This window comes from Leucoraja erinacea, chromosome 33 (genome assembly GCF_028641065.1).
Source record: "Leucoraja erinacea ecotype New England chromosome 33, Leri_hhj_1, whole genome shotgun sequence".
In the NCBI taxonomy this organism is placed as follows: domain Eukaryota; kingdom Metazoa; phylum Chordata; class Chondrichthyes; order Rajiformes; family Rajidae; genus Leucoraja; species Leucoraja erinaceus.
The window spans coordinates 14,973,977-14,997,540 of record NC_073409.1 but is presented as its reverse complement, the minus strand read 5'-3'; the positions used below and the strand labels follow the sequence as shown (position 1 = coordinate 14,997,540).

Here is a 23,564-nt window from a genome sequence, read left to right as displayed (position 1 = left end):
AGCTAGATATGTGCAGGGATAATCACATCTGGAGACTAGAGAAGGTATGTATGTGGGTTCAGCAGCAGAGTTGGGAGGTGGAGTTTGAGGCAGTTGGTTGATGGCTCTGGTGTTAGGCAATTAAAATAATTAAATCATTTGACATTAGTTCTGGTCGAGTCAAAAATGACACCATGAACAATCTAGACCAGTTTCAGACAATGCTAGGAAAATGCCTGGAATCAGTCAAGTTTGTGCTGGGAACTGTAGGGAATGGTTTTGGATTTCCTAATGTTTAGTTGTACGGCATTACAAGACTCTGACCCCTTATGAATGGGATATTAATGTATGTACTGTATACACTGGGAATATCCAGACTGTTGCAGGAAAATATGATTAGGAGGCACAAGAGACTGCAGATGCTGGAATCAGGAATGAAAAATTAAAATGCAGCAGGTCAAGTGCTTGCATAAACATTAATTACATGGTTAAATATCAAAATATGTGGACCCAGAGAACTCAGTGGGTCAAGTAGCATCTGTGGAGGCAGAGGGATGGTTGATGTTACATATTAAGATCATGGTTTTAAGTAGTTAGGTGACCGTGAAAATTTAACTTTTCCTGTCAAGACACAAATAAACAAAGCAGATGTAGGCACATCCACAACGTCCTCCTATGCAACTAAGTCTGACTGCATTAGCTAATCTACCTAATCAAATATCATAAATGAGAGATGTTGCAGAATACCTCTACACCTCAGGGTGGGGTATTTCAGAAAATAAATTTAAAGTATTTATAATTTAATCTAAGCACATCTTTTCGTTGTAATGATAGATAATGTTAATTACCATAGTTAATCAAAATATTCAGGTGTACATATTTATAGACCTTAATTGCCAGGAAATCATTGAAATCTTATTGGTGTCACTATGAATTGTTGATTTATTCCAAAATGGCAATGTCTTTTGTATTATAATGGACAACTGTGAGTGGCTACAATAGCTTCTGTCACATCAAAGAGTTCAGATGATGTGGAAGTGAAGAAAGCAATTTAGATGAGTCAGAAAGACAAAAATTTAAAACATTTCTCATTCCTACATGCTGTCTTATTCCTTTGCCAATGTTCAATTTTGTGCAAATAACAAAATATCCAAATATGGACAAGTGCTTGCATAAAATTAAGGATTAATTACATGGGTTAATTATACTCAGCCAATGACATCTCCTTTTACTCATTCTAAAGATTCAGATACAAAGTCTGCCGTCTTACCTCGTGGATATATCTGCAATGGTTCAATCATCTGCCCATTAACTTCTTGTTCTCTCACAGTAGCATAATACTAGGAAAGAAAACACAAATATATAGAACCACACAAAACGTTTTAAGAGATAATTTAGCCTTCCTCACATAAAAATACAAGTAAACGTTTTCAGGTAGATACCATTCATTTCCACGTATACGCCATTTGTAAATAGTGTAGAAAACATATATGGTTCTTAATCACAGTGGCTGTTGTCACTCGTACTAACTGAAAATTTGGTCTTTTTTTTTGAAGTAATGAGGAAATGAAGAGAAGTAAGTTTAGTTTAGAGACACATGGGGCATCGAAACGTGCCCTTCGGCCCACAGACCATCAATTACCCGTTCACACTAGTTCTATGTAACATTGAATCCTCAAATTTTGAGTAGCTAACTTACAACAAATCCCCCTTCCCCCCTCCACCACTTTTGCCCTCTTTCTTCCCTGTGCCCCACCTGGAGATGCACCAATTTCTCCCTTCCTCTTCTACCTATATTCCTTCTCCTGGTTTCAGATTTCTACCTTTATCTACCTTTTTTGTCTTTTCCTCTCTGGCCTTTGTCCAACCATCTGCCAATCAAAATTCCCCTCACCTGTATCCATCTATCATCGGACAAACATTGTCACGCCCCCACATCCTTTCCAGCTTTCTCCTGCCCCCCCCACCCCCCACTACAATCAGTCTGAAGAAGAGTCCCAACACAAGTTGCTGCCTATCGATGTTCGCCAGAGATGCTGCCTGACCTGCAGAGATACGCCAGAACTTTGTGTCTTTCTATATTATCTCACTTTTGTATCCACTCCATACACATTACGGCAATTTACAAAGGCCAATTAAACTACAAACCTGCAGGTGAGATGGGGGAGAAAAACGGAGCACAGAGATATCCTATGTGGTTACAGGGCGAATGTGCAAACGCCTCACGGACAGCACCCAAGGTCATTTTCTCTACCGTTATGTACTATGTTTACATATTCCGTTGTGCTGCAACAATTAAGAATTTCATTGTTCTATCTGGGACATATTTCAATAAAACATTCTTGACTCTTGAACCTGGGTGTCTGTGAGGCAGCAGCTCTACCAGCTGCGCTACTCTTATTTCACGGGAAATGTAGAGGAGAAAAAAAAGTTCTAGACATCTACTCTTTACAGTGTTTAATATGTTTCTAGTGTCCTCAAACCCGAGTACATAGCTTTCAACCTAAATCTTTTCCAACCAATAGTGAACAGCTGCCAACACAAATAGTAATATGGCATCACTTGTTATAACCTATCAATCTCAATAACTGACTATTCTTACCCAATTCTGACAAGTTCCTAATGATATCAATAATAAACTTTTATTCAAGAAATTAAGTTTATGCAATAAAGAAGTGGTAACGATTTTGTGTTGGGGTTGTCTTGAAATAGGGCTAACATCGGAGTTGGAAGTTGACAGACTTGATTACAGTGCGTTTCTTGAATGTTATGTTAAATGCAAGAAACACAGAATGTCAAGGCTTTACATGGTTCAGGAAGTGAATTGCTATTGGTGAAAATGGAATCATCATCAATAGAAGTGTCAATACTTCGATCTTTTCAAAGTCTTTCTTATACTAAATTGGAAATGTGGAATTATCGATGATCCGAGGTCAAATAAATAGACAAACCCAGAACTGAGAAAATGTTTAGGGTCATGGTAAGCTACGAATAGAAAGTGTAATGAAGTTAATTCCGCATACTAGTGTCACACGTGGGCTGTAGTTAATTGAGGAGTCGACTCTGAATGAGTTTTGATAAATCCAGAGATGACAGTCACTGAACCAGCCACATAAATAGTCAAGATTATATATTCTACAGAGAGGAATACCTTATGGTGCCTCTAAGCCTTTTCAACATTTATAAGGCACATCAGGAGTGTAATGGAAAACTCTTCACATGCCTGGATGAGTGGAGTTTCAAGAGTATTCAAGCAGCTCAAAATCTTGCAAGGCTAAGTAGTTGACTGACCAGCGCATAATCCAGCACCCTGAAAGTTTTAACGCCAACATGCTTTTCTCACAAATTGCATGATAGCAATTTTCCAAAGCTTAGAATCTCAGGACAATACAGCAAAGGAAGTAGCCATTCAGTCCATCCTTCAAAAAGCCAACCCAGGAAATCCCACTCTCCCACATTTCCGCATAATCCTGAAATGTTCTTCTCATTCAAGTATTTATGCAGTTCAATTTTGAGTTACATCCTTGAAAGGCAAAAGCATTACAAATCCTAATCACTTGTCCCATGTGTGTAAATATGCGTGTGCTAGGGGTAATATATTATGTAATGATATATGATAACTTTGTTACGGTTTGTTTCTTCAATGTGATGTCTTTTTTTTTTACTGTTTTCTTATCTACTCGTGGTACTGACACTTTCTTAGGGAACAATTCCAAGAGCATAAGTTGTCTTTTGGAGATCAGGCAAAATTGGTAATCCAAATATTGATAGGTTGTTGGACTATGTTAATCACCATTGTTGAGCCTAATTCTATTTTTACACTACAGAAGCATTGGTAACACTTTTCATGAATATCAATCAATATCAGTTTACAATGTCAACTATTTTACAAAATTGCTGCCATCAGCTATATAGGACGGAACAGCAAACTTTAATCTAATGATTCACACTGATTATAGGCTTCAGTATCAAAATAAATTAAAAAAAGAAAAATATAAAGGCAATATGCTTTAATGTTTCAATACAATTTTTGTATGAACTTAAATTGCTCCCATTATAGCCACCATATATACTTCTCTTACTATACACTATCTTAACGTAGTCTCTCACACCTAATAGGTTTAGAAGGACAATGTTTGTATTGCATTATGCCTATTTTTCCATTGTCCAACGAGCACTACAAAAATGATTTTTAGTCCTTCTAAAAACGTTGAATATTTGATGACAACCATATAACAAAATAGATACATGACATTTTATTCCTTGTCTGACTGCTTAAAAGATCGGTATGAAGATAAACCACTGTGAGAAACCATTCAATTAGAGGGACAACAGTCGTTATGTCACAAACTATAATCATTATTTCAAGTCAAATCAAGAGAGTATTATTGTCATATGTCCTGAAACGGAACAATGAAATGTTTACTTACCCAGCACAACAGATATGTAAACATATTACTCGGTAAATGTGTCTGGTAAAATTATGTTTTTGTACTAATGCATTGATTTTTAGAGTCTTCTTTCTTTGTTAATATAATATATAATTTACTAACAGTTTATGTATATTTTTGTATACTATGAGAGTCTACGTGTCTGTGATGCTGCTGCAAGCATGATTTGTATCGGTACCCCACCCTCCTGATTCATGACAATTCAACCTGAATGTATCAGTTACCAATAATCTAATAACTAGACATATTTCATAGGAATTGACATTTAGGTAAGTGGACTTGGCCCAGACTAAATGCACCAGCCAAGCCAAGAGGTCAAATAGAAGATGCCCCTGGCCTTTCCCCTCAGGTTATTGTGGAACTATCCCCAGGAGTCAAGAGAATCAAGATTGTTTAATTGTTGTATTTATTGGGAACCAAACAATAAAAATCTTGCTTTCTGCAGGCACATCAATGCAACAATACACCAAATCAATACAGTAATCAATATTACAATAAACTATTAGTTATATGAGTTACCAGACTGTAACAGTGCAAGCAAAAGTACAAGGTGCAACCTAAAATAAAATCCATGTAGTTCATTGTTGAGGTAAGGTGGAGGTTAGGGCGATTCAAGAGCCTGATGGTTGAAGCTATTCTTGAGCCTGGAGGCAACGGTTCTCAGGCTTCAATATCTTCTTCCCAATGGTAGCAGTAAGATGTAAATGTGACCATGGAGGTGTGTGTTTTTGATGGTATGAGCTGCTTTCTTGAGAGGCAGCACTTCCTACAGATCCCTTCAATGATAGGGAGGTTAGTGGCCATGATGAACCAGGCAATGTGCACCATTTTCTGTTATCTCCTTCACTCTTGGGTAATTCACTTTACCGAACCTGGCCATGATACAGCAAATCAGTATGCTCAATAGCAAATCCAGGGAGTGGAGGTCAGATGGTGGTGCAGAAGTCTCGTATTCACCAACCCATGCCTTCCTATTGGCCGTGTTTCTTTTTTTTATTTTTTTATTTTTTTATTTATTTATTTATTTTTATAAAAGAGATACACAGTGGAAACAGGCTCTTTCACCCACTGAGTCCGCATCAACCAACAATCACCCATACACTAATTCTATCCTACGCATGAGGGACAATTTACAGGAACCAATTAACCTACAAACCTGCACGTCTTTGGAATGTAGAAGGAAACCGGAGCATCCAGAGAAAATCCACACGGTCACAAGGAGAAAGTACAAACTCCGTAGACAGAAACAAAAATCCAAGGAATACAATGATGATTTTTATTTACTATTTAATTTTTTTCTAAGTTAACATTTGAACTGTGGGTAATCTTGGCATGGTATTCCAGCAGCTGAGTGGGTTGTCAGGTATTTTTAATGCAGAGATGTGAAGAAACCACTTTGGTGCCAATTTGGAAGCACATACAAGCCATACAATTTTAAAACAGCAGATGTCCTCATCAGTTGGGTTGGAATGATAATCAACAAACTAGATTTGCAAATGCAAGTTATGAAAGGACAGAGATTCCAAGCTGTAGAAACACCACAAGATTAAAACACAGTTGAGGAGATAATGAGCTAAATGATCTCATGCTGTCACCAAATTTGAATTCTTAAATCTTTCAGATTACAAATGTGAGGAGACTCTTGGGAGTTCCATATTTGCAAAGTCCTAGAAAGTAATACATTTTAAATAGGAGCCAAATCCTGATTTCAGAGTCAGAAGACAGGGAATCCAGATGAAAAGCTTTATAAAACCATGATGGTTAATCATGAAAATATTAGAATCATACTTTAATATCCAATGAACCTAAATCATAAAGTAACCAGAATAATGAACAGTGAATAAAATTATGTTATTTAATAGAACATTTACTTAATTTGATTTTCCTAACTTGCCTCTCATTTAGCAACTACCTTTGATTGCTCAAATAGCTAATAATAATTTCCTTTTCTTTCTCTTGCATGTCTGGGTATCAACAGAAGTTGGGAATGTAAAGCCAACTTTAAAATAATACACTAAGGAAAACAATTTCAAAAGCTTTTATTACCCTTGCAAAAAATAATTGGTGCTGTCTGTTACTCAAATGGTCAAGACAAGTAGGTTTTAAGGGTAACAGTTTTATGGATCGACCTTTGAGAGCAGTAATAAATGTTAACAAGTAGTCTCGAAAAACAGTTCAAAATAAAGTCTTGCCAAAATACAATGACATTTCTAAACATAGTAATTTTCACAGAAAATATGATGCCAGTGGCTATTTTGAGCTTCGTTCATGTATTTTTAATAGGAAATTTGCCGGTTATCGATCTGCGGCTTGTACTGTCTGCCTAAGGCAGCTATACTACTTGCAAGCAACTTTCCAATCAGCAGCTGTCAAAAATCACACGATTTACAGGCATGTTGCCCCTCTCTTTATTTGCTTAATGTCACTGAAGAACATTTATGCAAGTCACTAAACAGCAGGCATACTTTTTAACACTGTAACCCCTCACTTGATACCAACCATCTTGTCCGTACTTAAAGCGAGAGAAGGATGTATTGTCATTTAACCATTGCTGCCATGCAGATATCACTTCACAAACTGCTCAGCAGCTACTGAGTTGTACCACATATAAACAAGGAATGAAAATTTTAAGTCCGCTCTTATAACATTGAATTCAAGGTGGTTCGGCCTTTAAGGACAGAACATCCCAAGTTTAATGAGTGCTCAAATTGCTGGTTGAAATAAGGGTACCAATGGTTCTCACCGACCAAAGAGCACCTGAAGATCCCAATTTTCTACACCGTCCTTAATCGGGAGTGCATATCCACTTATCCAACTTGCTGAAAGCAAGTTTCCAAAAATAAAAATCCAGAGTTCAATCAGCAAAAATTGTTGGATTCACTAGCTATGAAACAAAAGCAGCTGCTTGCCTTTCTGAAGCTTAATCATGCAAAGCCTAAATTATATAGACATATTTGCATACATGGATACTTGAACCTAGGATATTGTGCTTGACACACAAGCAGCTTTTTACAATGGCTGTCACCCAAGTCTGAGACAGCTGCATGGTGGACATCTACCTTCAGCAAGATGGATTAATCTAGGCAGGCAACTTGAAATATGCCAGCCATTTTGACATTTGAGATATCCATGGCCAACAGTGCATACCAGACTTTCTCATCAACAACTGCTACGTCCATATGCTCATGTGAGCTTTGGCAAAGAGGCATGCTGTTATGGGGGTGAATTCAACTCCAGGGTATCCAGCAACAGGTTGGAACCCTTCCTTGTTTCTTATACCAATGACTTAAGATTCCCATTGTAACTGGAGAGTACAGAGGGATTCTAGTTTAATTCACGCAAATTAACTAATAAGGAAAGGTTTTAAGTCGTAATGCCATTGTACATGGAAGAAAGGCATTATAATGACAAATAATGTGTAAGAAGTAAGAGAATTTTGCATTACAATCATCCTTTGTCAGGATGTAGGACTTTTTGTGCTATGTATTGCACAGGTTAGATATGCAAGACGGTAAACATATTCTGTCAATAATACATCTTTAATGTACCAGTGTGAATTCTACATTCCCCACATTGATTACACGTGGAGTCTCAAAATGGTTTTGTTAATTAGAATGAAATCAATGATGTTTTTAGCTTAGTCACTTACTACTGAAATCTGAATTGCAGTTGTCCAAGTTCATTTCACCTCGAACCCTACAAAAAGCAGAGGAGTTATTTTCATTCAAACCATATCGAGGAGGTGATTTACTGCACAAATCACATTCCCCTCAAACTTCTATTTCCAACAAACTATTTCCAATGGTTCCAGGTAAAGTTCCATTTAAATCAAAACAAGATTTGAATCAAAGAAAAATCTATTTGGATGCAAAGATTTTTTTAGGCATGTTACTTGCCTGGGAAAAATAATTTTAAGCGTGCTATTTGGATGGGAAGAATTATTTCAGGAATAGTGATGAGTTTATAACAGTGAAATTTAAGTGGCTGTATTCTTCTTTGAATTATTTCATGGATTTGAGAGAATTTCAAGTTTCTTAATTCACAGCAAGTGCTATATTCAGCATGCTCGTACTGTATGTTTTAATAATGCTGCTTTTTCTTACCCATCCACTAGATTGTCTTGAATAGCATTAGCATCACATTATAATATAAGATCATTCACTAATGCAAATTGCTGGCATCCTGCTGTTAAAAACAACTTTCGCAAATCTTGCAGCACTTTTACTGCTTTTCAATTATGGAACTTAATTCCAAACCACATAAAATTATCTCCAAATCTGCAAAATGTTTAAGGAAAACTCTTTACAACCACAACATAATACACTCAAGAGTGCACAACACTGAATGCTCATTTATGAGCTATATTTGATCTACGTCTGCATTTTCAACAATCCTTTCATCAGTTCAAATTTGGTTTGCTATTGCCAACAGTACTGAATTTGCATTACATAGCCAATGTAGCACCACATATAAATAAATTAAAATTTATAAAACATTGGAATGAATACTGACTTCTGACAACCAATTTATTTCCCAGACAGTTAGACACAGAAAAATTAAGCAGCACTGAACAGCAACGCAGGACCAGATGTCTAATCTGCAAGGCATTATTTTCCATTACATAGCATTGCTGAATCTCAATGTCATTCAATGTTTGAGCTGCAGTGATCCATTATCTGCAACTAAATTTATATCCTTCCAAAAAAAAGCACCCTAAAAAGACATCCGTATAGTGAAGCTTTTTGGAAGTACTTTGGTCTGCTTATTTCCCTTGAGAGTGCAGTCTCTCACGGGAGTTTAGTTCTATTGTCACAGACTCCCACCATCCATGACCATTGTTCATGTGTGGTTATTTTACTGCATGTGATATTATATTCAAGACTGACTCTCCCATACTACACTTTTCCTTCGGGACCGATGAGTAGCAATTACAAAGTAGGCGCCCTACTTATTGACATTTACCTTAGCTAGGTTGCCGATGCAAACTCCAGTATTATGATTGCTCTCATTGGCAGAAATCAGCTAATGCAGCAGAAAGACATATCAAAAATGACTTTCAATATAGTGCTACTCTGGCCAATGCTTCATCCAAATCTCAAAGCCACATCACTTATGATGTTACGACCAAATGTTATGAGGTTATGACCGAACCCTTATGCTTGGTCAACCAGGGCATGTGGATCTTCCAGTTGCTAACCATTTATAACTCCCTTTCCCATTCCTACACTGACCTTCCTGTCCTGGACCTTCTCCATTGCCAGAGTGAGAACATACCCAACTGGAGGAACAGCACCCCATATTCTGCTTAGGTAGCTTACTGCCCAATGGTATGAACACTGAATTATCCAATTTTAGGTAACAACCCATTCCCCTCCTCCCTTTTGCCCCCCTCTTCCCTGCGCCCCACCCAGATGCGCACCCATTTCTCCCACTATCCTGCCCATCTTTCTTCTTCCCCCTGTCCCTTTCCACCTATATCCTTCCTCTGGCTTCATAAATGAATTGAATCAAATACTTAATTTCACGTGACAAGTTACAGAGAAATTCGTTGCCTGCAAACCCAAGGTAGGCAAATAGTCGCCACGTAAAGGGCATTTACAAAAATTACAAAGTATCCTGCGCCAGATCCTCCTTTGTCGCCAGATCCTCCTTTGTCCCCCCCCCCCCCCCCCCCTCTCTCTCCCCCCCCCCCCCCAGGGGCCACAGTTTAGTAATAAGGGGTAGGTCATTTAGACCTAAGATGAGGAAAAAAGTTTTCACCCATATTGTGAATCTGTGGAATTCGCTGCCTCAGAAGGCAGTGGAGGCAAATTCTCTGGATGCTTTCAAGGGGGAGTTAGATAGAGCTCTTAAAGATAGGGGAGTCAAGGGATATGTAGAGAAGGCAGGAATGGGGTACTGATTGTGGATGATCAGCCATGATTACAGTGAATGGCAGTGCTGGCTCAAAGGGCCGAATGGCCTGCTCCTGCACCTATTGTCTATTCTGTCTGCAGATCATTATTCTCATAAGACTAGCTTCAGGCCCCATCTTCAATTTTTCCCAGCAAATATAGCGATAAACATTTAACACTGAGGAACTAACCATTATATAAATACGCCAATACATTTCTCCACTATTTGTGCAAAGTGACCACCTGCTCCGTGTTGCTTGTAGAGCAATGCCATTTTAAACTGATCACTTTTTGAAAGATTAATCTGTTAGCCACTATCATTTACTTTACTGTATTTAAACATCTTCATTCTTTATTAATGTGTGTTAATGTTTATAGAATATTATTGGGAACACATATTTATTTCTGGAATGGATCGGGTACAAAAGAAAGACTCTGATATCCCTGTTTCTTTGTTATCTGTTGGAAGTCCATTCCCTTATCTCTTGCAGATAATGAGAATGTGGTGTGTAAAAAAATCAATGGAGGCAATTTCCTTGGCAAATTCATGTTCCTGAAAATCAATTATCTTTTTAGTTTTCACTGATATACGAGTCAGAATTGGGCAACTCTTCTGGCCACTCTACAATGAATTTCAATCAAACTAAGTACCTTGTGGTAAATATTTTTACTTATTCATTCGCAGATATGGATATCCTTGACAACACCAATATTTGATGTCCATCCCAATCTGCTTCTGAATTAAGGAGGCTGTTGAACGTTAATCGCACTAGTGCACCTGGACTCACATAGAGGCTGGGCAAGGATGGCCGAATTCCATCCCAAAATATTAATGTTAAACCAAATGGGATTTTACGATAATCCAGATGTTTTGCAATTAGAGACTAAACTTAAAAAAAAAAAACGATTGGAGAAACAGCGTCTGTGGTGAGAGATGGAGAGATGCCATTTTGGATCAGGATACTTCTCTAGACGTTGAAGATGCTGAAGAAGGATTTGAACCCAAAAAGTGATCCTTTTCCCTTCACAGGTAGAGTCATAGAATCTTACAACGTGGAAACAGCCCCTTCGGAAGCCAACTGGCCCCACGCCAGCCAACTGGCCCCACGCCAGCCAACTGGCCCCACGCCAGCCAACATGTCCCATCTACACTAATCCCGCCTGGCCACATTTGGCCCATATCCCTCTAAACCTGTCCTATCCATGTACCTGCCTAAATGTTTCTTAAATGTTGCGATAGTACCTGCCTCACCTACCTCCTCCGGTAGCTCGTCCCATACACCTACCTTTGTGTGAAAAGGTTACTCCTCAGGTTCCTATCAAATCTTTCCCCCCTCACCTTAAACCTACATCCTCTGGTTCTTGATTCCCCCTCTCTGGGCAAGAGACTCTGTGCATCTACCCAATCTATTCCTCTCATGATTGCCGGACCTACTGAGTTCCTCTCTTACTGATTTTTACTCAGATTCCAGCATCTACAATGTCTTCTGCCTATTTTCTTTGTAATTCTAAATTTATTTAATGACTTGTATTTAACCGTTCAAGTGCCTTGGTAGGATTCCCTCATGCCTCTGGATCATAGGTCTAGAACTCTGACAACATCAAGCAATTTAACCACTACTTTAGCTTATCCCATGTAATGTAATTAAAGCACAATATTGACAATTTTCTTTTACAGGACCAGTTAGATGTAGAAATCAACAATGTGCAATTCAGTCTCACCTTCCAAAAGCTGGGAAGTAAAATATTTCATTAGCTTGAAACTAATGAAAGGGAGTTAAGTATTAGTACTTCGATGATAGTTACCTGTTCAACCTGCCAGAACAAAAAACTCATGGCAGTAATTTTTAATGGCATTAAGACTTAATTATAGTAAAAACTCTAATTTGCTGCAATCTTGTCACTACCTCAATGCTTCAGATTTTAATTAGAGATTTTTTTTTTTTAAAAGGTAGAAAACACTTTGTTTTATTTTCATTGTTTTGTGATAACATCTTTAGTTTTTTTTTAAATTTTGCTTCTTTACATGATGTGCAATTGAATTAACTATTTACCCTCCCACAAAATGTGCAAGTCTTGAGTTTTCAAGCTGATTGGTTATACAGATGCTGTTTTTTGATCTTTTCAAGCAGATCTCAGACATCCTGCACACAATCATGTAGTGAAATGACAAGAGCCTACAGAAGTAAAACACAAAGTGTTGGAGGAACTCGACAGGTCAGGCAGCATGTGTGCAGGGAATGGACAGGTGGTGTTTCAGATCGGGACCCTTCTTCAGTCTGAATTGTTCATTTATTTTTGCCTAAAAAATCCAGTGTGATCTTTTTTTAAATACTGAAGGAAACAAATGAGAATTTAACAAATCCACTGCTACATTTACACCTGAATATGTATAGAGTTATGGTGCTTTCTTATTGTCCAAGTGGAGTAAGTCACAACTTCAGAATCTGATTTAATCATTCTCTCCTCACTATCAATATAATTGAATTTGTGCCCTTCTTTTCATTATGACAGTGATTGCCTGAACAAATTATTTTTCATCACCCAAAAATGCTTTGCCCTAAAACTGGGATCAATAAATCTGCAATCTCTAAAGAAAAATCATCATTAAATGCACAACAAATTATGACAATATTTTATTGCTCATTGCTCTCTGTGCCACCTCTTCTATACAGTATATTTGACCAGGAGTGGTAGTAAAGATATTACAAGTAGCTTCAATCACCCTGGACTGGAAAGGCACAAACTCAGCCTGCATTATGCAGGGTCCCTGATGCAGACACCACAGGGGAGCTCCAACACGGAGACCACAGGGGAGCTCTGATGCGGAAACCAGGAACGTCAGTGAAATTGAAGAATACGTTACGCAAGTGTGAGTTTACATAAGTCGCCTATTACGTACGTTAGGGAGTGCCTATACTATGTTTAGGGCTCCTCTACATTGGAAAAACTAAACACAGATTGGGTGGCTGCTTTGCAGAGCATCTGCTTTACCTCCTCAGGGACAACCCAGAGTTTTCTGTTTAGTATATTTAGTTTCAAAATACAGCATGGAAACAGCGTCTTCGGCCCACCAAATCCATGTCGACAATCAATCACCTGTTCACACCAGTTCTATGTTATCTCACTTTCTCATCCACTCATTACACACAAGGGGCAATTTATAGAGGCCAATCCGTTGCTTGCCTCTATAATTCTTCATCCCACTCGGACATATACATTGGCAATGTTAAAACGATGCCTAATGTAAGCTTGTGAAACAACATACTAACTTTCAACTGGGAACATTATAAACCTTCCGATCTCAAAATGTACTTTCTCGGTTTCAGAACTGGACAGCTCAGCTGAAGGTCATGCATGTGTAATAGTGGCTCAGTTTCTCTCTCTGCCTTAGCACACCCTGAGCTGTTGGGCACTTCAGCTCTACAGTTCACAGCTTTTACATACTCATGATTATGTTTTCTTTCTCCAACTGCCCAAGTTAAGCCATCAACTGAATAACTGCACTGTATTAGAGAAATTCACATTTTTCTATACATCTCCCAATCTCTCTGTAACTTAAAACTTGTGTGTTTCCTCGCTTTCCCATCTCTAATAAAGGACCAATAACCTGAAACCTTTTTATTTACACAAAAATTGTCTGACCCATAATTTTTTGTTTTGCAACAGCAGAATTTCCCTCCCATTTTCACCTACCATCAACATTGCTAATTGGGAACACATCTTGTTTTAGGTGTCACTCTATCTATTATTTCATTACCTGCAGCGATCCTGATCTATGTATGTATATCAAGTATGGCCAACCACGCAAGATAAGATAAAAGAGTAATCCTACACAGAATTGCACCCAAGTTCCAAAATGAAATATTTTCTTTTTTGGCTTTCATTTTCTTCTTTCAGTGGAGTGCAAACAAAGGACTGCATTAAACTTGAAAAATGACCTAGAGTCAAGAAAAGGATTGGAAACACCAACAGAGGTTAAATTCTTTGACGGGATCATCGAAACTCCTACGTCGGGATGGATCGGAACACACACTTGAAGTTCCCGAATCGGCCACTTTCTTACCGGAGACCGCAGCTTCACGATGTTATAGGCCGCACTCCGGCAGTCGGAGCTCTTCTTCAGCAATCCCCGGCAAGGGATCAACTCGCTCTGCGATGTAAAGTCCACGCCGCACCCGCAGCTAGAAGCACCGCAGACAGAGGCTTCGGGATGTTATAGTCCACAGGCCAGCAGTCGGAGCACTTCTTCTGGCGATGCACGGCACGGGATCTCCCCGCTCCGTGATGTTAAAGTCTCGCTGCACTCGTTGCTGAAGCTCTGGGCCGGTCTCCGAAAAAGACCGCACCAATCAAAGTCGTTAGGCCGCGAGGGGGGCAAAGATGCAACTAAGAGAAAAGTCGCATCTCCGTCGAGGTAAGTGACTGAAAACGGTTTTGCCCTATTCCCCCCGCCCCCCCACACTAAAACATACATTTAGACATACTAAAAAACAAAAGTCAAAAAGGACGGACACGCTGCTGGCGAGGCTGCCGCTCGTGGTGCCACCCGATGGCCGCACCGACCAGTGATCCCCGCACACTCAAAGCAATTTTTGGACTTTCCCCATAAGTTGTTCAATAATATAGGTGAACAGAACAGTGACCCGAAAAGATCACTATAATGTGCAAAAATCTTGAATAGTGGAAACTGGTTTGTGGTAGCAAAATATTCATTTTATTCACTAATTTCCACCACATAACAACAGAAAAAGAACCAGGACTACATAGGGAATGAATCAACGCCTGGGGAAATGTTCCCCTTTAAATGAGTGTTCCCATTAACAGGGTGTGCCATTAACTGTCGCGTACTGGATATTAATCAAAAGACAATGCAGCAGAAAAATGTGACTGATGGACTGTAAAGACATTAAGGATGCTGAATTCAAGGCCTGAAATACTATAATATTTTGATTATCATTATCAAACAATAGTGCCAGCTGCCGTTAATTTCATTATTTCCCTTTTAAGTGCTTGAACAAAACACTTGTTTAACGTTAAATAGTCTTGCCCTGCTAAAACTTCAACAAACAAAGACCCCAAGATGATTAAAGTGATACTACACCTTTATGTGATTGCATTACATTTCTGTGATCATTTTCAGTCTGCATGAAATGAACGGACAAAGGACATTTAAGTTTACAACTTTCATCTTCACTAAATCAAAATAAACTTCTGGCACATAGCTACCAGGAATTGTTCTGAAAACGTAATGATGCTTTTGGTCTTTACTTTTCCAATTATTGTGAGGCCGAATGCAAGATCCAGCAGGCCACAGCTTGGGGAACCTCCGAGCCGACTCGTGCCTGTCCCCCGAAGACCAGAAATAGGAAGATTGTAGCTGGCAACATTGACGGACACAACCGCCGAGGAACGAGGACAGTAAGAGAAGAGAGAAGGAACTGTGATCTGACCTACCACACCCTCGAGTTTGGCTGCGAGAAGCACCCCAAGGCACAAAGTTCGATGGGCGAGGAGAAAGATGTTCGCAGGTCAACCCGTACGCCCAAGGGAAGCTGACGGCTGAAGGCCTGCAACAGCCTGGGGCTTGCCTGAATGGGCATGGCTCATAACACCAAGAGCAGGGACTGGACTTTGAAAATGGTGCTTAAACATGGTGCCTCTTGCATACCAGATTTGTACACTATTTCTGCACAATTTGCAAATTGGGGATGTGCTTAGGTGGCAATACTCTGCTGGCCTGTTTGTAATAAAATAATTTCACGGTGTATTTGCACTTCGCACATGCGATAATAAAAGCCCCATTGAGCCATTGAACCAGATCACTGATTTATGGTGGACAAATGCCTTTTACATCTCATAAAAAATATTAAGTCTCGCATTTCAACAACTCTCGCCCGTCATTTACTGTAAATGTCCTGACCTGATTTAACTTCCCAAACTGTATCATTTTGCACTTATCTCAGTTAAAGTCCATCTGCCATTCCATTGCCACTTTCCCAGTTGATATAGATCCTGTTTTAACCCAAGACAACTTTCCTCACGGGCCACTAAACAATTTTTGTGTCATCTTCACATTTACTATCATGCCACATGTTTCTCTTCAAAATCATTTACATTGAAAACAAACAATAATGGACCCAGCACCTATCCCTGCAGCACACCAGGTCTCCAATCTGAAAAATAACCGTCCACTATCACCGTCTTCCTACTACTATCACTTCACAACAATACTGAATATTACGCTGCCAGTTGTGTCCATCCCCCAATAATGTTTCCATAGTATTTATAATATCACATAATTCAATCCAAGATTCAATAAACTTGAACATTATATCTTCGGCATACAGAACATTTAGAAATACAAGTAGAAAGAAGAGTCAAACTCACACTCATGAAGTTGAGACACAATTTTACCAAATTTACAGTATGGTCATTGATCCTGAAGTGAAGATCTGGAGTTAATACTTGTAGCATTATGTTATTACAATATCCTGAACCTCTGCAAGATCACCAATTTTTGAAAGAAACTAAAAGAACAGGAAAAGACAGCCACATACCTATGCTGCCCAAATCATCATGATCAAACACCTCCTACCAACCTTTAGATTTGTTGTAAGAGATATTGTCCCATTTGTGTAGTTTCTTTCATACCATGGTTTAATACCTCAGAATATGTTAAAAGAGACCATTTAGGTAATTCCAAACTGCAGCAATGGAAAACATAGGCTCGTTCATTTCAATTGGTTGAAAAGGCAGTACTTATTCCACAATAACATTCTTCTATCTTTTAAAATGAATTAAAAAGTGAGGAAGATATAGAAAACTCAAAGTTGATGATGTAGCTTCAAGTCTGGAGAGAAGATGACAGATTTAAGAACGAGCAGAGGTCCTTGATGTGAAAAGTGTGAAAAATATACATCTTCTAGATGCGCTGGGATGCGTCCTCAGTATGTGACCTGGGGTCATCAGGTGTTTCAGATCTCACAACACAAGACACCCTCGCCCAGACGACCCAGCCGCGGTTGATCAGGCCCTGACTTGCATTGCAGCAGCATCCGCCCACGGATCAGCCATCTTAATAACTACTCTGCAGGGGTTGGGACACTCTAGAGCGTGGAGGGACTGGGCTCTGTGGGGTGAGTCCTGGCCAGGCTCCTCCTGCGTCTCACCAGGTTCAAGGCCTTTGCGCTGCACCTCTTTATCCTTCTCCGAGCATTTCATTCTTGTCTGATGGATTTTTAGGCCACGGTGGTTCATTAGGCCTTCCCGTAGCTTTATTCGGTGTCTTTCTCACAAAAGACAGACTGGAGTGCTAACCCAGCCTGTCCCAGGTGCCGTCTTTCCGTGCCGTCAACTGTCTCTCCAGTAGTTTCCCCTGATTAGTCTACTTCAGAACACAATTTCAGATTTAAGCAGAATAAATGAATGAATGAACAATACTTTGTCACATGTGACAAGTCACAGTGATATTCTTTGTTTTGCATATCCGAGTCTCCACATAAAGGGCATCAACAAAGTTACAAATTATCCTACGCCACCCCCGTTATCACTCGCCAGCCTTTGTCCCACCCCCAATTTTCTCCATCCTCCCCCACTACAATCAGTCCGAAGAAGGGACCCGAGCCGAAACTTCACCCATCCATGTTCTCTAGAGATACTGCCTCATCCACCAAATTATTTCTGCACTTATTTTATTAATGGAGTATGATTATATTTTGTTTACTTGATCTTTTTGGCATTTTACTTGGGATTTTCATCGCCATTTATATGGAGGCCCAAAATATGGGCTTCTTTGCACTTCCACTTTCTCAATTTTTTCCATTTAGAAGATACTCTGTTCTGTCCTTATTGCAGTCTAAAGTGGGTAATCTTGTATTTGCTGACATTAAATGCAATTTGCCATTTTTTTCCCCTTTCACTTTCCCTATGGCTATCCCTGTCATTTACTTTACTGGGCAGCAATAAAGCTCACACCAAGTCTGCCACTACATTATTTTTTCCACAGATGGGAACTGAGTGCAGTAATGACAGTAGTGGGAGAGTCTAAGAACAGAGGGCACAGCCTCAGAATAAAAGGAAATATGTTTAGAATGGAGATGAGGAGGAATTTTATTATCCAGATGGCGGTGAATCTGTGGAGTTCATTACCATAGACGGTGGTGGAGACCAAGTCATTGGGTATTGTGGAGATTGATAGATTCTTGATTAGTAAGGACGTCAGAGTGTACGGGGAGAAGGCAGGAGAATGGGGTTGAGAGGGAATAAAGATTAGCTGTGATCAAATGGCAGAGCATACTCAATGGGCCAAATGGCTTAATTCTGCTTCTATGACTTATGAAGTGGGGCGAAGAGGAATTTTAAGCTAGAGTACTTTAGATCTTCACTGATTTAACATTCAGGGAAAGTTTGTTACTTCTGTAGCATGGCTTACTGAGTGAGACTTCAGAACAACATACAAATATCTTGCAAGAAAATATATTGCAAGAAAGACAAACTATAATAAACGTTTAGTAGATTTTCTAAATTACAACAGTGACTACACATTTAAAGTTTTTCATTGGTCATGAAGTGCTTTTGCCATTCCAAACCTGCTGAGGGTACTTTAGAAATGAAAGTTCATTATTATGAGTCAGTATAATCGTGAGATTTGATTACAGAGTTGAAGTAACTCCTTGGGATTGATTCTAATTCAAATAGTTTTATGTGTGTGTTTTGATTCTGATTTGGTCAATTAACATGCCAGTGAGCACCATATTTTGGCTCTGTGACGATCTTCCCACAGAGGATGTATGATTACACTGTCATTACTGCAAGCTTAAAAACAAAATAACTTGCAACCGATTTTCAGCACAATCCTGATCCAACATGTATGAAATGACCACAGTAGAACAGTAACCAGAGTATTTGCAGTAATCAAATATACTGCAATATTACTTTAATCTGCTATATGATTAGAATAAGTACACTTGCATGAAAAGAAACAAATAGATCTCAGCTCAATACAGTGAAATCTATTCATCAACTCCGAGACCCATATTTCTTCTTTACCGCCTGCACAAAATGATTGCCGACTATCAGCATGTCCCCATCAGAGAAATAATGGGCTCGAGTATCCTATAAGGAATACAAGCTATTAAAATAATTCATAATGCGTTTATCACAAGAGTGGAGTACTCACTGTCCATTGCTCTGGGAATACCAGAGCACTGCTCAATGATGTAGATGAAGAACAAAGCCCTACAATAAGCAAGATGAGAATCAGCTGATCCATAAAAAAGGAATAGGCCAGAGAAATCAAGAAAACATTATTCATCTAAAAGCTGCATCCAATTTATTAAGTAGTCTTTAGCAAAGATGCCTGTGATTTACGGTGACAGGACAGGTTAGGTGTAGGTCTAAGGAGGTTACCAGCAGCTTGACACAAGCGTAAGCTAGTGATTGATACATTATAGACAGTATAAAGAGAATTTTTCTTTCCAATTATGAGAGCCCGATGAAGGGCCAAGGCCTAAAGTGGGATGCAGCATTTGGCTTGAAAATACTCTCACAATGAAAAATTCTTATCAACAAGTTTGACCTTTAAAAAAAAAAAAAAATTGGATAGGCATATGGATATGCAGGAATGGAGGGATAAGAATTATGTGCAGGTAGATGAGAGATGGTTTTGGCATCATGTTCGGTACGGACATTGTGGACTGAAGGTAGACACAAAATGCTGGAGTAACTCAGCAGATCAGGCAGCATCTCTGGAGAGAAAGAATGGGTGTCGTTTTGGGTCGAGATCCTTCTTCAGACTTAAGGGCCTGTTCTTGTGCTGTACAGTTCTATATTCTATGTTCTTTCACAGATATCTTAATGGTAGCAGGTTAGCCAACAGCATTATACTTACCCTTGCACATAGAACTCTTATATTTTATACATGACAAGTTACGAAGAATGCAAACTGATATTGTTGCAAAAAGGGAAAAGAACCATGTCATATTTGGATGAAGAGTGAAAGTAATTCTAAATCTCCTTTCTCATCAGCAAACAAGGTGAAATAAAGCATCTGGACTGTGACGGAAATGTGAATTAGAGCGAGATAACCTCAATGACATGGTGAGCTCTGAAAGACAAACAGATTGAGAGGCACCCTGGAGAGAGTGCAAGAAAAAAGGAGGAAGGCAACAGAGAAAGATCAACACCAAGGAAGCAGAGAGCGTGAACGATAAGAGAGTGAGTGTTCTGGAATGCAGATAAAATGCAAGTGGCACACTGGGAAGAGTGTCCCAAAGCAGGTGGGAGAGCAAACAAACATGCTCCCACTATTGCCTTGAGATAATGAGCAAAAGAGAAAGGGAAGACAACAGTCAGAGTAACAACAGTAATGGCAAAGTGGGATAGTGAAATGTCAGAAAGTACGAGACTTAGTAACAGTCAGAGGAGAGGAAGACGAGGTTAGGCAGTGGGCATGAAAATTAAGATGAAATAGTGGTGGGGAAAATGAGAATATTCAACGTAGTATTTTAACACTAGGCTTTGAAGCAGAATTTGCATATGGTGGGGGTAGACTAGTAAAAACATTTAAAGGATATTTTTAGGATATACTTGGAACTGCATGTACTAGAATGTGGAAAAGTGCTGGAGTGTGGAGGGAATGGATAGGTGATGTTTAGGGCTGCGACCCTTCTTCAGGCTGATTGTAGTAGGGAGGTAGAACAAGACAAAAATGCCTGCAAGATTGATACAGGTGAGGGAGTTTTGATTTGCAAACAGATGGAGGAAAGCTAGAGATGAGAAGGGAAATGGATGGAGAGAGAAGTTATGGGATGGGTGACGGGGTGGGGAAATGTGTTTTTTAAGTTTGTCTCATTGTATAACTTGGGCACATCTCAACAAATAAATTTTGGGAATGATAAACTTGCCTTTCAGCACCTAATATCATTATAATTTTCGGCAAAATATAAAAGTACAGCAAAATCAAGGTTCCATTTATTCTGCTACAGGAATGAAGACAAACCCTCAACTATGCAACAGAATCGATGTGTGCTCTTTGTAACATCCTACACCAATGATCTTCATGCCCGTGTCAGAACTTAATGAACTGTTCTGGTAGTCATTATCAGTTTGAATGAGTTAGCTCTAACTTTATTGAATTGGTTGGCTCACAAGAGAGAAAGGCTTGCAACTCTTTTCTTGGTATTCCAACACGACAAATGAAAATGAAAAAACAATATGCTTACCCGCTACACCATCCATTTAAAATAGTACCATTGTTTAAATAACTGTAAAATGAGAAGGGAAATTACTATTCCATTATCACTGAAGCAATCTCCTACCCTCCCTTGCCGCAAAGTTACATCAGTCAATGTTGCCTTTAACAGTTTCGGCAAGCAGGAAATTATAGCAAGTCTCTAAACAATACTGCTATCGAAATTAAATCCAATTTTATATTGTGCTAGTGCTGCTAGCTCCTAATTAACAGGTTTTTCACAGTTGTAATAAAGTAAACTTGCTACATTAGTTGAAGCAAATGGCTAAGGAGATCCAGTTTTGCCTGAGTTTTAGTGCTTCCGATATGCCAATTGTAGTTTGCAGAACTCCTAATTGCACAAAACCCCAGATTAATCATGACACGATCACTAAGCACAATATAAAGGTGTCTTAAATAACACTGCCAGAACTGCTGCAGTTAGATTGGAATTGATGACTAGAATTCAAAAATATTAATTCATCATATCCTCTATGACTCTATACCCAATTTTCTCTTTGCATTTTCTAACCTTGGGACAGATCTGATTTTAAATCTATTATTTATATTAGCTCAACATTTTATGCAAAATCGGTAGCTTGACTTTAAGGATTCAGAATTGAAGATGGCAAAGAGTTAAATTGTGAAGTGGGGAGAAAAGTTATGAACAAAAATTGTGAAATCATAACTCTCAGCTGGGGGTTCAAACAAAATATTCAATTTGTCAGTAATTTCCAATCATAACAGACTGTGCGCTATATTTCAAGTCATTTATGAATGCATTCATCAATGGCAAATCCCGCTTTCATTGTCGTTTCTTAATTGCCCTAAAGAAATATTTCAATGCACAATTTTGACCAAATGCCATTAATTTTTGCCAGGAGTTTAATCTAATTTTAAAATACCACACTGTCAAGTTATTACCTTTTATTCCACAGTGCAACATAGACTAATTTTATAATAGTCTTTTAGGGGTTAAAGCCATCTCTTGTGGAAAGTGTTATTTAAAAAAGCCCAGGGGCTCATTTTTAATGAGCTGTAACTATTAAGTAATGCATAAAGGATACTAAAATTTATGGTGCATATAGCTATTATATAATGGAAAAAATCATTAAAAACTATTTTTCTTAATGTTCATGATGATCTGATCAGTAACTATGGAACTACTTCTAGAAATGTTAACAAAGCACTTTGTCCATTTTATCTTGAGAATTATCTTAGACCGCCTCTTGCATCTGGCCACTGCAATGGACACACAAATATTTCACCTGTCTACAGAATTGTCATCACCGTTATGTGTTCATTGGATATAGGATTGATGACAAGATTTATCATTTATTGCTCATCCCTTATGTCCTTAAGGTGGTGGTGAGTCATCTTTGTGAATTCCCATGTGATGAAGCTACTACACTGCACAAAGAGTTCCAGGATTTGGTTCAGTGATCAAGAAAAAACAATCAATATTACAAGCCACAATCATGAAAATTATTTTTAGAGATGGCCCTCCTTGCGTTACAATTGAGAACATGTATGCAGCTTCTGAAAATTCTAGCATTCACTGGCTTATCTGCATAAGAATAGTGACCACAGCTTTAAGATGACCTCACAACATCGATGAAAATTATTTAGATTTTAACAAAATGTAATATTTGCCATGTTAAGGTAAGAATGTTAAAACTAATACTTTTCTATATCTGTACAAACATTTTTGAATAAACTGTTTTAGTTTAGATTTATCAGTTTACAAAAATGGCAAAATTGCAGTAAATATTCCTTTTTTTCATTGATCAAAGGTTGTTTTGACATAAAGCCCACTAATACTTGCGGATTAGGTGCTATTAGTCTTAAGAACATTAAGCTATCGCAGATATGCCAGGATAGTGATTTCAAATGGCATTACATAGTAGTAGAAAGCATATCCATTATAGATAGATAGATAGATAGATAGATAGCCTTTTATTGTCATTCAGACCGAAGTCTGAACGAAATATCCATTATCACAATTCC

At 38.6% G+C, this 23,564-nt stretch overlaps 1 protein-coding gene across 4 annotated transcripts in view; it reads right to left on the bottom strand.

Moving 5' to 3' along the window:
* map2k5 (mitogen-activated protein kinase kinase 5) overlaps nucleotides 1-23,564 on the bottom strand; it is a 220,197-nt gene that overhangs the window by 176,520 nt on the left and 20,113 nt on the right. For 3 of the 4 annotated variants that reach the window (XM_055661426.1, XM_055661427.1, XM_055661428.1), the window contains exon 4: nucleotides 1,250-1,319. The exons of the other annotated variant lie outside the window; for it this stretch is intronic. In XM_055661426.1, the coding sequence (XP_055517401.1) occupies nucleotides 1,250-1,319 (70 nt within the window). The remainder of the gene's footprint in view (nucleotides 1-1,249; nucleotides 1,320-23,564) is intronic. 4 annotated transcript variants of the gene reach the window in all.